Source organism: Oncorhynchus mykiss, chromosome 1, assembly GCF_013265735.2.
Source record: "Oncorhynchus mykiss isolate Arlee chromosome 1, USDA_OmykA_1.1, whole genome shotgun sequence".
In the NCBI taxonomy this organism is placed as follows: Eukaryota; Metazoa; Chordata; class Actinopteri; order Salmoniformes; family Salmonidae; genus Oncorhynchus; species Oncorhynchus mykiss.
Window position 1 is genome coordinate 31,973,432 of NC_048565.1, and position 15,848 is coordinate 31,989,279.

General features: G+C 41.7%; 1 protein-coding gene across 1 annotated transcript; it reads left to right on the forward strand.

Annotated features, from left to right (window-relative positions):
* The first annotated feature begins 6,853 nt into the window (after positions 1–6,853).
* On the forward strand, positions 6,854–15,818 carry LOC110521263 (isocitrate dehydrogenase [NADP], mitochondrial). The gene is made up of 11 exons (XM_021598719.2): positions 6,854–7,099; positions 10,608–10,699; positions 11,413–11,578; positions 11,777–11,937; positions 12,015–12,158; positions 12,515–12,651; positions 13,970–14,121; positions 14,259–14,371; positions 14,674–14,771; positions 15,149–15,241; positions 15,424–15,818. The coding sequence occupies exons 1-11, from the start codon at positions 6,985–6,987 to the stop codon at positions 15,506–15,508; spliced, it is 1,356 nt and encodes a 451-aa protein (XP_021454394.1). The 5' UTR covers positions 6,854–6,984; the 3' UTR covers positions 15,509–15,818.
* Positions 15,819–15,848: the final 30 nt, after the last annotated feature.

The window sequence follows — 15,848 nt, forward strand, 5'->3', positions numbered from 1 at the left end:
TGCAAGTCAGTTAAGAACAAATTCATATTTACAAATGGCACTAAACTCATATATGGTTCCATGAAAATGTTTTAACTGGTACCCGGGATCTTCAGATGTGTCTTGTGAGGCTTATGAGCATCCTAGATCAACACAATCATACTTGTGAGAGTCTCCGCTTTCAATAGTGGTTAGAATAGTTTGTAGGCCAAACCATTCTGATGCTACAGAGATTTTTGAGAAGACCGATTTTGGAGATCTTCTGGATTTTCTTTGTGTTATGTTAATTCGATTTCCGTGGTGGCGCAAACATTGTAGGCCAAGGGTTAAGGAATGATTCCCTCTAAAAAACAACAAATTAATACCTTTGAAAACCTCTTATGTGGCATTGATACGAGTCAGTAAGAAACATTTATTATAGTTTCAAAATTGGCTACAAAGTGTAAATAAGATCATTTTTGACATAAATTCAGTCTTGTTAAGAAAAGAGTGTGTCACAAGTCAATTGTAGGTTGGGTTTGGATTACAATTATGTCAACAATTCATGCACTCTTTTGCCAAGCTCCATGTGGAAATTGCCCCTCCGCCCACTTCACTTTCCTTCATTGAATGAATGGGTCGCTGATGTTTCATCTGCCGTTTGAGACTGAAAAGCCCAATACGTATTGACCATGCCTTCGGCTCCAGTTTGACAATGCATGCTTCCAACAGGATGCACAGCCAACAATAGTTTGCATGCACTGCTGAAGGACCCTGCCGTGTGGAATAGGTGGTTGGAGTTCATTGGTCCCCAGTGGTGGTAAGTATACCGGTAACTAGACCATAGACTGCTGGTTATGTATCTGACATTATTTTTTGCTTAATATCTACTTAGATGCATATAATGTCCAGGGCATAACCTAGCCTGGTGGAACCTACCTAATCGCTGTGTTCACCATTCTATTGGACTTCACATTTTATGATATCTGAAGTGAAACAAAGGTGAGCGCATCGATCTGGTTGATTCCACCAGGCTAATCATAATAGACATTGATAATGTAATCAGTGCTCTGTGTGTGTGTGTGTGTGTGTGTGTGTGTGTGTGTGTGTGTGTGTGTGTGTGTGTGTGACCGACCAGTATCTGAGCTGATCTACGCTGCTATTTCCATCAATGAGGCTCTGGCAAAGGCCTCACCTCCAGCCTCACCTCTTGTCTTCTCACCAATGGTTGTTGATGGGAAGAACAGAATAAGGTAGGTTTAGTCTGACCTGTTCAAACTTCAACATAGTATCTGTTTGTGTGTCAGATATCACCTACTCTAACTGCCATTGGTAATAGAACAGCAACTACGTACGTATGTGTGTATTTTTTCACAGATACCTACTGTATATGGAGCCAGCATTTGGGAGACTTGCAAGACGTGATAAGAGGCCAGACTGACAGACGGCTTGATGCTGATGTCTCTGAATGGAGCGAGCCCTTGCACTCAGCAATAGAATTATACAAGACATCTATAACTTGTTATCATATTTTGTTATTATTGAATCAAATGGCACTATCAAGGGTGGGGAGGGGGGGGGGGGGGGGTGGTATGTGACACCATACAGGAAGGTTTGACGACTGACATGTTTGGTTAAGGTGGCCGTCTGGAGGCGGCAAGGTAGCCGCAGCACCACCAGACAAAAAGTTGATAGGTACACTATCTCTGTCGGCTGTGAATGACAATAAAAGATGAAAGACGGGTGTAATATTTGCACATTGTTATATTAGCAGAACACCGCTTCTACAATATTATGTGAAGGATGGTTTATTCTACATGGAACTTATACTTGAAAGTCGTCAAAACACTTTGTTAAGAATATCTTTAGCAATTTCATTCTTCTCATATTACTCTTTAAGCTATCTTGCCATAACCGATTTGACAGAGAAATATCAGCTAGATTGGATAGCCAGCTTCAGCCATCACCAAGCTATGCTACAGTGCCTTGCGAAAGTATTCGGCCCCCTTGAACTTTGCGACCTTTTGCCACATTTCAGGCTTCAAACATAAAGATATAAAACTGTATTTTTTTGTGAAGAATCAACAACAAGTGGGACACAATCATGAAGTGGAACGACATTTATTGGATATTTCAAACTTTTTTAACAAATCAAAAACTGAAAAATTGGGCGTGCAAAATTATTCAGCCCCTTTACTTTCAGTGCAGCAAACTTTCTCCAGAAGTTCAGTGAGGATCTCTGAATGATCCAATGTTGACCTAAATGGCTAATGATGATAAATACAATCCACCTGTGTGTAATCAAGTCTCCGTATAAATGCACCTGCACTGTGATAGTCTCAGAGGTCCATTAAAAGCGCAGAGAGCATCATGAAGAACAAGGAACACACCAGGCAGGTCCGAGATACTGCTGTGAAGAAGTTTAAAGCCGGATTTGGATACAAAAATATTTCCCAAGCTTTAAACATCCCAAGGAGCACTGTGCAAGCGATAATATTGAAATGGAAGGAGTATCAGACCACTGCAAATCTACCAAGACCTGGCCGTCCCTCTAAACTTTCAGCTCATACAAGGAGAAGACTGATCAGAGATGCAGCCAAGAGGCCCATGATCACTCTGGATGAACTGCAGAGATCTACAGCTGAGGTGGGAGACTCTGTCCATAGGACAACAATCAGTCGTATATTGCACAAATCTGGCCTTTATGGAAGAGTGGCAAGAAGAAAGCCATTTCTTAAAGATATCCATAAAAAGTGTCGTTTAAAGTTTGCCACAAGCCACCTGGGAGACACACCAAACATGTGGAAGAAGGTGCTCTGGTCAGATGAAACCAAATTGAACTTTTTGGCAACAATGCAAAACGTTATGTTTGGCATAAAAGCAACACAGCTGAACACACCATCCCCACTGTCAAACATGGTGGTGGCAGCATCATGGTTTGGGCCTGCTTTTCTTCAGCAGGGACAGGGAAGATGGTTAAAATTGATGGGAAGATGGATGGAGCCAAATACAGGACCATTCTGGAAGAAAACCTGATGGAGTCTGCAAAAGACCTGAGACTGGGACGGAGATTTGTCTTCCAACAAGACAATGATCCAAAACATAAAGCAAAATCTACAATGGAATGGTTCAAAAATAAACATATCCAGGTGTTAGAATGGCCAAGTCAAAGTCCAGACCTGAATCCAATCGAGAATCTGTGGAAAGAACTGAAAACTGCTGTTCACAAATGCTCTCCATCCAACCTCACTGAGCTCGAGCTGTTTTGCAAGGAGTAATGGGAAAAAATGTCAGTCTCTCGATGTGCAAAACTGATAGAGACATACCCCAAGCGACTTACAGCTGTAATCGCAGCAAAAGGTGGCGCTACAAAGTATTAACTTAAGGGGGCTGAATAATTTTGCACGCCCAATTTTTCAGTTTTTGATTTGTTAAAAAAGTTTGAAATATCCAATAAATGTCGTTCCACTTCATGATTGTGTCCCACTTGTTGTTGATTCTTCACAAAAAAAATACAGTTTTATATATTTATGTTTGAAGCCTGAAATGTGGCAAAAGGTCGCAAAGTTCAAGGGGGCCGAATACTTTCGCAAGGCACTGTAGATAGCTGCTGTCAACTTGGCTAAACACAAAGTCAGCGCAAGCTTTAGCCTACACATAGAACTGACCACCTTGAGATGGTGAGTCAGTTAGGAGGGGAGAAGTCCTCAACTTCAAAAATGTGTTCTTGCCAGAGCAAAGCTAGCCTAGCTTACATCGCTGTACTCACTACTGCATTTGTTTGTTGTGATTGCATGGCAAAGACACACCCACATCAAACTTCTTAGGATCCCTCAACCTTGATCCATCATCCTCTACATTCTTCACTGCCTCAGCATACGACACCTGTACTTCTCTGGCACTGGCCACCTCAACCTGCCTATTTCACACCAGACACTTCTGATCCCCAGTAATATTGGCACCCCTACAGTTGGTACGCACAACTTTTTCACCCAAACAACACATTCCTCTGTCCCATGCCCTCCTGCACACTCCTCACATCTAGGAATATCCCTCCTACACACTGCTATAACATGACCATAAGCATGGCACCTGAAACACCGTAGTGGGTTCGGCACAAAAGCTCTAACAGGATACCTGACATATCCTAACATGACTTTGTCAGCCAAAAGGCAGTGATCCACTTTCTCCAAGAATGTCACTCCTACTGGGCCAGAATCATTGTTGTCATAACCATTGGGAAAAGACTTGGGGATCTTCACCACACCTGCCAACTCACTCATCAACTTCACTTTCTAAGCACACTTTGCACTTAGCGGCAATCCTCCTCGACACACTGTTTCCCTTTGCACTCAGCTCCTCTCCTTCTTCCTTGCTTTCCCATCTCTGCTTCCGACCAAGAAACAGGGTCTCCTCCACTCATCTTTCCGGGCTGCTTCTCTCTCTTCATAACCGCCGGTCTCCAATTATCATACATTTCTGACAGATTCCAAGAACACAGGATGAGATGTTACTATCCTTTGTGCAAGCACTTCCAAGAGTTCATGAACAGTGAGCCTGGTGAAATTTGGGGAGTGCATCGTCAGTAGTGTACCTTTGGTTCCTAGGGTGTTTCAGCCTTTCACACTATACACCCTCCCCAAAGGCGGCCAGCGACTGGGTGATCAATCCTATGCTTGCGTCCCATTCCCAATTAGTCATAGGAGTTGCCTTGTTGATAGCCAACATCCTAACATTTTAACTTCAACAACATACTTGAAAATGTACCATGTCCTCCTCTTAATGTTTTTAACTCGGCAAGTCAATTATGAACAAATTCTTATTACGGCCTTACCTGGCCGACGCTGGGCCAATTGCACACAGCATTATGGGACTCCCAATCACGACCAGATGTGATGTAGCCTGGATTTGAGCCGGGGACTGCAGTGATGCCTCTTGCACTAAGATGCAGTGCCTAAGACCACTGCACTGGGAGCCCCATTTCTGCCATCCTCGCAGATAACCCTTGTTTCAACACAATACAATTAATCTTCTTAGCTAACTTAGCTAACCATCCAGCTAACCAGCTGCCATAATACCTCCAATCGAACAGTGGAATCATGTTGGTATTAATGAATTGTATGGGTTGCCTATCATTTAATCTACAATATTCAATCCAGCAGAGGTCGCTCTAGGCCCACTCAGGTTCTACAAATGCATTCATATTTTATTCCAGCAGGTAGGGCTGAAAGAACACAGTGTCAAATGATTTTTCAAAGACCTACAACTGTATAAAAACCACACTTAGGAGATAACATATTTCTTGGGCCACATTTATGCAATGTGATTAATTACATATTGCCTATTGGGTGACATCTACACTTAAATAAAGGGTGGCAGGTAGTCTAGTGGTTAAAGGGTTGGGCCAGTAACCAAAAGGTTGCTAGATTGAATCCCCAAGCTGACAAGGTAAAACTCTGTCGTTCTGCCCCTGAACAAGGCAGTTAACCCACAGTTCCTGGCCGTCATTGTAAAAAATAATTTGTTCGAAACTGACTTACCTAGTTAAAAATAACCTCTTTCACGTGGAGAAACTTATCCTATAAGTGTAGAATGTCATACATTTTTCTCTCTTACTGGTTTGTATTGTGATACAGGATGTTATGCTAGATTTAGATAATTTGAAATGTTTTTACATTTCACTAGGGTGTCCTAGAGAGATGTGGGTAACCTGGACCCTTTCATCTCTGAACCCAGACACGAATCGTGTGTGCACTGACAATCTGTCACAAGATGAGAGACTACTAGGTGTGCCATCCAGAACAGAAGGTGCCCTAAAGATATGTACCTGACCTTAGTACCGTAGAGCCTTTTGTTGGGTGATTCTTCATCTGTTAGACTATTTGAACTGTCATTGGTTGAACTGCATTCCAACTGTATTACAAAACTGTTTACATTCCAAGGGTCCAAAGGTTGGGTGCTCACTCAAGTCATCACATTATGTCATAGCACTGACTCTCCTCTGACTGACCTTTCATCTAGATCACTGTAATAGTGAAAATGAATGCAAACATATTGTCCAGGTATCTAGAGGTTAACCAACCACATGCCCATCTATTTGGAAAATTGATACATTTGTGTTCTTCTGAGTTTCAAAGATGTGCAGTGTTTTTGTCCTTTAATGCTCCCTCTTCCTTGGGAGGTGACCTGGCTGCTCTGAGCTGAGGGACTTTAATGTGCTGCAAGCTTCGACTCCCACATGACTACACACTACCCATTCTTTCTCCCAGTATGGTAAACAGCCCCAGCTAAAATTAGGGCCCTTCACAGTGGTGACTGAGGATATGGAATGTGAGAGGATTGTTTCAGCTTCATAAACCAGTCATAAATCAACCCTTATAATATATAACCTACACTGAATTTGGACTACCAGCAAGGTGCCTTTGCTCTTACTGCTGAGAATCAATTATACCTACATAAAGACATACTCATCTATTCACATTATAATCTATTACGTCTATACATGGCTGCATGGCTATTCACTCTATAATCTATTCGATCTATGCATGGCAGCATGTAACATTCTGCCTGTATGAAGGTCCAGGCTTCTAACATCAAATCAAATTGTATTTGTCACATGCGCCGAATACAACAGGTGTAGACTTTACCGTGAAATGCGTACTTACGAGCTCTTTCCCAATGATGTTAAAAATAAGAAATATTTTAAATGATAACACAGAGGAATAAAGACCACCTGAATGCGGCTATATACAGGGAGTACCATATCTCGTACCATACATCTCCTTGAACGAAAATTAACTGACCCTTATCTGGAGTCTAGACAGCAGTACTAGAATGAAAGTCATAAATACTCTTCTGATTGGGGCTGGTCAATTAGAAGTCCCTCCCTCTATCACTTTTTTTTGTCGTAGCGTCAAGCGCGTAGAGTGGGGAGGTGCTGAGTCTATTGCAGTGCGCGGCATTTCATTTCGACCCTTCTTTGCTCGGAGTTTGTCGGGTATCAGCTGCTAGTAATTTGGGCAAGCCATGGCTGGATACTTGAAGGTCCTCAGCTCTCTATCTAGGTCGGCGGCCACTTTCTCCAAAAACCCCGCGGTACTCGCTCCAGCTGCAACCTTCCAGAGTTTGCAACAGAGGAACTGTGAGTTTTGAGCAAAATGTCCGACCTTTAACATGGTTACATGATATTTTACAAAATCATACAGAAAGTGAATGTATAATGCCTAACGCAAAACCCCGTCAAATAACGTTGGCCTTTTCACTGTGTGGAAGCTAGCCATAGACGGAAGAGGAAGCGAGGCTTCCCACTCATTTGTTTCTGGTTCATATGTGTGAACTAAGAAAGTAGACCAGACCCAGTTTTAATCGCATTGGTGGCTTAGCTAGTAGTCTAGCTTTCTCGCCGTTACTTTTAGCTAGGCATAATTTTGCGCCACATTTGGCCAGTTTTGGATTGTTTGTTGGTGAAGTAACTGTTGCTACCATAATGAAATATTCGTCAGTTCGCTAAATTATCCCATTAATGCAGAGTCCCACATTTGCTCGGTGAATGGAGCTAGGTAACGTTAGTTGTCACAAAATGAACTCTCCTCGCAAGCAAAGTCAGCCGCCTTCCCTAGAAACCGCTAGCGAGGGGAAGATAAAAAGGGTCGAGGGAGATTTCTTTGTCTGCGTCACTCTATTGGCCATAAAAATAAATCACATTTGCTTTGGCCTAAAAAGTAGAGTGAATGTACATACTGTTAAATATACTGTTAAATAAATCAGCTTATCTCGAGATTGGTTTAAAATACTCTTAAATAGTTTAATCTAAAATGTGACCATTTCCATTCGCCACGCAACCAAACCAATTGGCAGCAATTGAATCGAAGACTCCAAGCCACCTGCCCATGCCAATCATGCATGTGAACTGTGTAAACACGCTGTGGAAATGTGTCAATCAATTAGAAATATTGAATATACATTGATACAATTGTTTTCAAAAGTTTACACCTTCATTGTTTGAGCGCTAGCTACTTTTTTTGCTAAGAAACTTCCACAAGGTCAGCCTATAGTGGGACGCTCTGCAATGGCTGCCACAAGTGTTCAATGGCCCACCAAATCCTATTTTCTGCAGCAGCATAACTAAATCATGTCTGAACTGTGGAGTCGATCTAGGAAGCTGTTTTACACGCACTGTAAAAATAAATTTGACCCTCTTTGTCCTCCTATATAACCTTCCAGAATAACTTTCAAATTAGAAAGTCCAAAATATGGTATTTAGGCTAGCTGTTTTGTTAGATAGCTTTAAGGCCTAAAATGCCCTGCCCCCTCTATTTGACTTTGAAGGACTGTATAAAGTAGCAGGTCAATTGAAGGGCAGTTCGTCTTCCCCAGTCTGCACATTCTACAGTCAGCTGTCTCTGAATCATGATCCTGATATTCACCAGATTGCAGATGTCACCGATGTGTTTGTATAGGGTTATGTGAGGATTGAATCAAATTGAGGGGCTCTAGATAGTGTGTTGCTTTAACAGGACCAACGCCTTGAAACTATCTAGCCAGTCACATACCCTTGTGGTTGTTAAGGACAGATGTAAAATAAAATAACAAATATATAACAATGATCATGAATGGAAAATGTTTAAAAATATGGGGTATTTTCTGGGTCATTGTATTTTGGTGTGACATTATTTGACACATTTTCATGTCTTGGGACCAATGTTTTTTGCCTGGTCATGCAATACAGATCATTGATCTGATTTGTATTGCATTGATTCAGATCATTGATCTGATTTGTATTGCATTGACTCAATTGACATGTAGATCAAATTCAGTGATCTGTTTTTGTTTTATTTGATATAAGATGTTAGTTTAAAAGTTGAGTGATATAAATAATACAGACAATGGAGTTATAGTGGCACAGGTTTTGGTCATCTTTTACTACCATACACAATCCCTTCAAATCAATGAATACTTTCATTTGCTAGTTTAATGTGTCTTGAAGAGTAGCCAAGTGCAGTTGTGAACATAGGGCCTACATTTTAGTAATATGTTTTAAAATGATCATAAACACAATCGTAACAGATTTTAACTAGCAGAATATGCATAGCAAAGGTGTTGACCTTCGAAAAGTTCAGCTGTCACTACATATTCCACTTAGTTGTTAGAAACGGCATATAAGCACCTTTCACCCATCCCCCTACAGGACTGATGTCTGCAGTGAATTTGATCTATACTGATTGTGCAGATGGATTTAGGTGTTCTGTAATTCAGCCAAAATCATCAGCTTAAAAACAATAGGAGTTTGAGGTTGTTGTTTTTTTTACAGGGACAGTGCACATTAATCAATGTTTCAGTAAAAGTGACTGTTTTAGCCAGCCGGCAATTTTTTAAAATATATATATCTCTACCCATTATACATTGCAGCAAGACACAGCTCATTCAGACTTCACCCGGTGTCTGTATGCTTTTCACACCTGGCAAACTTGTGCTCAAAACACATCTTCTGAGTTCTGCTACGTGTTCACTACAGTATTATAAAGGATAACCTAATCCTTGCCTATTGCGGTGGCTCTTCACGCAAAGTAAACTATTGTCTCTCAATGGATGAAGCTAACAGGCTTGCGGGAGAAAGGAATAGGCGATCAGTCAGTGTATATACCCAGGTCTTTGCTTGCGGGCAAGGTTAGCCTATATGGGCTTTGTTTTACAGTCTCTTGCTGTGAGGGTTTGTTCATGTCCAACTGAGTTGTGAGTAGGTTGTTTTGACAGGTGCGTAGTTGCAGTAAAGGTCTCATGTTCGTGTGTATACTTGGTATCAAGGTTGTCATACAGCACAGATCCACGTGATGGTGTTATTTCATCATTCCGCTGGATACCGCCATTTTGTTTCTCCTTAAGTATAAACACTATTCTTGGATGTCATGGGGAGCAGTGGAAGCATAGACTTGGCAGGAACATTAGAAAGTCACTTGATTCCCTGCACCGCCCCTCTTCCACTCTGTCTCCACTGCATGGTCTAGCTGGGAGAGTGGGTGAGGGCCTGCCTTCTCCCAGGGACACTAAAGGGCAGAGCAGTGTGGGAGCAGAGACTTGTTTTACTAGATAATTGGACTACTAGTCTGGGTGAATCAAAGGGCAAGATGCATGGTAGCTACAGATGAATGAAAATAGAAATGTCTTGCTGTCAATATTCTGTATTATAGGCGTGAAGAGAGCTGAATATGTTACTGTCCATGGAGAGATGAAACCATGAAGTCTAAATGACAGTGCAGTCTCTTTGTAGGATGAGGTGACTTTGATCACACGACTCCCCTAATTTAGAACCAACTGTTTCTTGAACCCTCACAAACGGCATGAGCCTATTCAGGGAACATTTCCCGAGACCTTTAGACGCCATATAGGCTATTCATAGAGACCATGTCAAACAAAAATATTCCAGTATGTAGTATTGGTTGTCATAGTTCTTCGGGGCCATGTTGCCAGTCAAACAGATGTATTATTGTAATATATAATTGTATGTCGTAATAAGCTATAATCAGTGACTGGTTGCTCAGCAGTTTTTGTGCTGAAAACACGCTAACGTGCTCCTTACTAATGTGTGTAGGTCACAATTGTGACGACAGGCAGTCTCCATTTAATGTACGGTTTCTTTTTATTTTGGACAGATGGGGACAAGCGCATCAAGGTGTCCCAGCCTGTGGTGGAGATGGATGGAGATGAGATGACCAGGATCATCTGGGAGTTCATCAAAGAGAAGGTGCTGAACTTGGAGGGGAGGGGAACGACAGTGGTGTCTGTCACCCCCAGGGAAGGCCTGTGCTGACTAGTCTATTTTTACACAACTGACTGAAGCATAGATTCAGAGTGAATGAGTGTGTATGTGCCTGAGTGTAGGGAGATTGTCTGTATGATGTGGGAGGAGGGGTTTTTGTAAGGTTTGTCACCCATTGGCTACTCACCTCTGGAGTAGTTGGCTCAGTCTGAACATGGAGATTCATGGGAGTAAAAAACATTACCTTTTTTTTCTGACAATTTTAAATGTGTATTGTCCCCCACGTAAAACTACACATGAATGAAGATACGATTATTACATCTATCAATAGATATGGTGCAATCTATATTGCATTAAGTTATAGTATTTTTAAAGATTGTTCTTGTAAATATTACTGTTTTTGTATTTGACCTTTTTAACTAGGCAAGTCGGTTAAGAAAAATTCTTATTTACGATGACTGTCTAACCCGGGCGACACTGGGCCAATTGTGCTCTGCCCTGTGGGACTCTAATCACGTCCGGTTGTGATACAGCCTGGAATTTTGACCCTTATGTGCTTGGACTGGGGTGCGTCCATTGACTAAAGCACGTCCATTCTAAGTTCACTGACATAAACAGTGTGAAATCCTGTAGAGCAGTTGACAATGTAAAGAAAGAATGAGTTCTGATTCCTCTGTCACTATGTTCTGCTTTTCCAGCTCATCCTCTCCAATGTGGATGTGGAGCTGAAGTACTATGACCTGGGTTTGCCATACCGTGACCAGACTGACGACCAGGTCACCATTGACTCTGCCATCGCCACCCAGAAGTACCATGTCGCTGTTAAATGTGCCACCATCACTCCTGACGAACAAAGAGTAGAAGGTATTTGAATAGCATATAAGCAGTGTTTTTATAGTTTGCTATAAAGGTTTAATTCCCTCTCCAAATGCTCCCTTTAAGGGTCACTTGGCTTAGAGAGCAATCACACATTGCACTATTTTTGTAGTTAAACCGACAATAGGAACCTATGGTTGGTGTTTTAAATGTTGCTGTTTTGTGAGAACTGTCGTTTACCATCAGAGTTCAAACTGAAAAAGATGTGGAAGAGCCCCAATGGAACCATCAGGAACATCCTGGGAGGCACAGTCTTCCGTGAGCCAATCATCTGCAAGAACATTCCCAGGCTTGTTCCAGGTTGGACACAGCCCATCACCATTGGCAGACATGCCTTTGGTGACCAGGTCAGTTCCTTCTAAATTGGAGCGATTTTAATATTTATCTTCATTGTGTTATTTGTAACCGATCCATTGTTTTACAGTACAGAGCAACAGACTTTGTTGTCAGCAAACCAGGCACTTTCAAGATGGTCTTCTCTCCTACTGATGGGAGCAAAGGCCAGGAGTGGGAGGTATACAAGTTCCCCGGAGGTGGCTGTGGAATGGGCATGTACAACACAGATGAGGTGAGTTCAGCACTGTGGTTTGTTTTGCTAACTAGATTTATTTTATTATAATTTGTCAGACTTTATTTTGCCACAGATTTTTCCCTTCATGAAATTATAGCAGTAGTGAATGGAGTGAGTTGGCCTCCTGTAAACATGCCTTAATATTGTTTGTTTACCATCACAAGCAAGATTTTGTTTGATTTTATGCCGTCAGAGGTCATGTGGCAGACTTTCAACTTGTCTAGTGGAAATGGAAGTGTGAATTGGGGACTAGTTGAGGGTTAAGAGATAGAAGGTTGTTAACCTCTTACTGCTGCTCATATGACCTACATGCTACGCTAGTGGAGACCTTTGTACACTTTCTATTCCATCAGTCTATTTCAGGCTTCGCACATAGCTGCTTCCAGTATGCCATTGGCAAGAAGTGGCCCCTCTATCTGAGCACCAAGAACACCATTCTCAAAGCTTATGATGGCAGATTCAAGGACATCTTTGAGGAAATCTACCAGGCGTTAGTATTTGTTGCTTTTTATGATCTCATTAGCCTCAACATGTATTGGGCTGTGGTCCTGGATACTGATTGGTTGAAACAGGATTCCAGACCTGTGAATATAAAACAATTGGGCAGTGAAATACCAGTACCTCAGCCATGCACACTTTATTAACTAAAGTCTAATATTGGGTTTCTAGCATATTGGCCATTATAAACTGGGTGGTTTGAGCTCTGAATGCTAATTGGCTAACAGCCGTGGTATATCAGACTGTATACCACGGGTATGACCAAACATTTGTTTTTACTGCTCTACTTATGTTGGTAACCAGTTTATAATAGCAATAAGGCACCTCGGGGCTATGTGATATAGAGCGGAGGTGTTATAATGCTCTATTTACTGAGATTCTAAAATGCTAATTAGCATCAGTAGACATCATGCAAAACTACAAATCCCTGCAAGCTCCTGCATGTCATATTTTAGCTGACACCTTTGCCCACAGGTTTTGTGTCTGTTTAAAACTTGCACAACACAGTTCACAAAATGTTCCATGTAAAGAAATGTTGCCAATTTATTCATTACTACATTTAACTATGTAATGTTAGCTAATCTAGAGATTTTTACTTTTGCCTCAATTTGGCGGTCTCGTCCAGATGGTCATGGAATTTGTAGTTCTTTATGATAGCCACATTAGCGGCTAATTAGCATTTCATTTTTTTGGGGGGGGGAGTAAATACAGGCAACTATATTGGAAAGTCACATTGTCCTAGATTGACATGGTTATCAAAACGTCACGCCAGGGTAAGCCTACACGACACCCAGTCCTTATTTTAAGCGTTTCTAAAATTCCCTATGGGGAAAGATGAATGGTGGAAAGACCATTGGAACCATTTCCCTGTTTGACCTCTAGGTTTTGTGGGTATTATGACTCATACTGTGGTGCTCTATATACCGTGGCTACGGGCTGTATCCAAGCACTCTGCATTGCATCGTGCGAAAGAACATACCTTAGCTGTGCTATATACCACACCCCCTCGGGTTTTATTGCTTAAATATACGCCTTAGGGCTCTTCTTAGCCACAACGTGATTGCCTGGATACAGCCCTTAGTTGTGGTATATTGACCATATAACACAAAACCCCAAGGTGCCTTACTGCTATTATAAATTGGTTGCCAACATAAATATAACAGTAAACAAGTAGTTTTGTGCCATACCAAGGGGTATATTGTTTGTTATACACCTAGCTGGAATGCTGCTTCAGCATCCAGGACCCAAATTACCCAGGTTATAATGTTTAATGCAGTGCTCTCACACTACCATGTGTTTTGTGTCCATAGGAACTACAAGCCAGAGTTTGACAAGCTGAAGATCTGGTATGAGCACAGGCTCATTGATGACATGGTTGCCCAGGTGCTGAAGTCTGATGGTGCCTTCGTGTGGGCCTGCAAGAACTACGATGGAGACGTACAGTCTGACATCCTGGCTCAGGGTGAGGGATTAGGGACACCTCAGTCTAATTTCAAATGGAATAGAAATTATGATCCAAATGTTGAGTGCAGTAGAGATTAGATTAAGAGAGTCCTATATCAGACTATGGGTGATGGACATACTATTTGGGCTCCATAGGTTTCGGCTCTCTGGGTCTGATGACGTCAGTGCTGGTATGTCCTGATGGTAAGACCATTGAGGCTGAGGCAGCCCACGGCACAGTGACCAGACACTACCGCGAGCACCAGAAGGTTAGACTCATTCTACTAACTTTTATTGCAGCCCAAGATCCATATTTAGAGAAACATAAATCATCTTCCGTGGTACGTACAACAGTCAAATTTCAGTGGCTCTATTTGAATGTCTTATGTGAACAGTGCCATCTTGTGGTGGACAATATGCTGCCAGAATGACTTCATAGGATGAAGGAAATGATCCCTCAACATGGGATTATTGGAGTTATGTTGTCCATACTTTACAGATTATGTAAAAGTATCTGTATTTCCACTGGTAAACTGTAACCTAACTTTACCCCTTCTGTATCCACCTTTAGGGAAACCCAACCAGCACCAACCCCATTGCCAGCATCTTTGCCTGGACCAGAGGGCTTGAGCATCGGGGTAAACTTGATGGGAACCCTGACCTGATCAAGTAAGAAATGAATGCATCATGTCATTTTTTTAAACTAATATTGTCACTAACTATATAATGGTGTACTGTCCCCGTGTCCTATTCCATTGGGGCAGCAGGGTAGCCTAGTGGTTAGAGCGTTGGACTAGTAACTGAAAGGTTGCAAGTTCGAAACACCGAGCTGAAATGGTACAAATCTGTCATTCTGCCCCTGAACAGGCAGTTAACCCACTGTTCCTAGGCCATCATTTAAAATAAGAATTTGTTCTTAACTGACTTGCCTAGTTAAATGAAGGTAAAATAAATAAATTGGTGTTTGCCAGGCAATTGGCAAAGTGTTTTATATTCACAAGCCAATTGTTTTGCCCATTACTGAATCTTGTCTGTTTGACCTGCAGGTTCGCCCTGACTCTGGAGAAGGTATGTGTGGAGACCGTTGAGAGTGGTGTTATGACTAAGGACCTCGCCGGCTGCATTCACGGACTTTCCAAGTGAGCTCCTTACTATTGCGTTGACCAAATTCTTGATCTAACATGTTTATTAATGCATGGATTGTATTATAATCAAGGGGGGAATCCTATTTCCCTATTGGAAGTTTGTATGATTCTCTGTCTCAGGAACAGGGTCCTGACTGTGAGGACTGAGTAACTTATGGTCTGATCTGTGATTGCAGATGCAAGCTGAATGTACACTACGTCAACACTGAGGACTTCCTGGATGCCATCAAGAACAACCTGGACAAAGCCCTGGGCAAATGAAGGATTTAAATTTGGAGTACAGCTAGCCTGCAAATGACAAATGTCATTCTGTTTTTGTACCTCGTTTTTAATTTAGGTCAAGATATCCACATGCGTATTGTCTGAAGGAAGAAGTCATCTGTAGAGCATTATTCAGTGTACCAGATTAGGTCCTTCTATTCAGAGCTCTGTTCCATCTAGCACTCCTTCAACCTTCTTTCCCCATGTCTCTGAGGTTATATTTATATGTGAAGTACTGTATTATACCTTGGAAGAAACTTGAAGGCCATGTCAAGAATATTTGCTAATAAATCTTCCTTGTTGGATCCTATGCTTGTATTCTGCCTCCATTTTAATATTG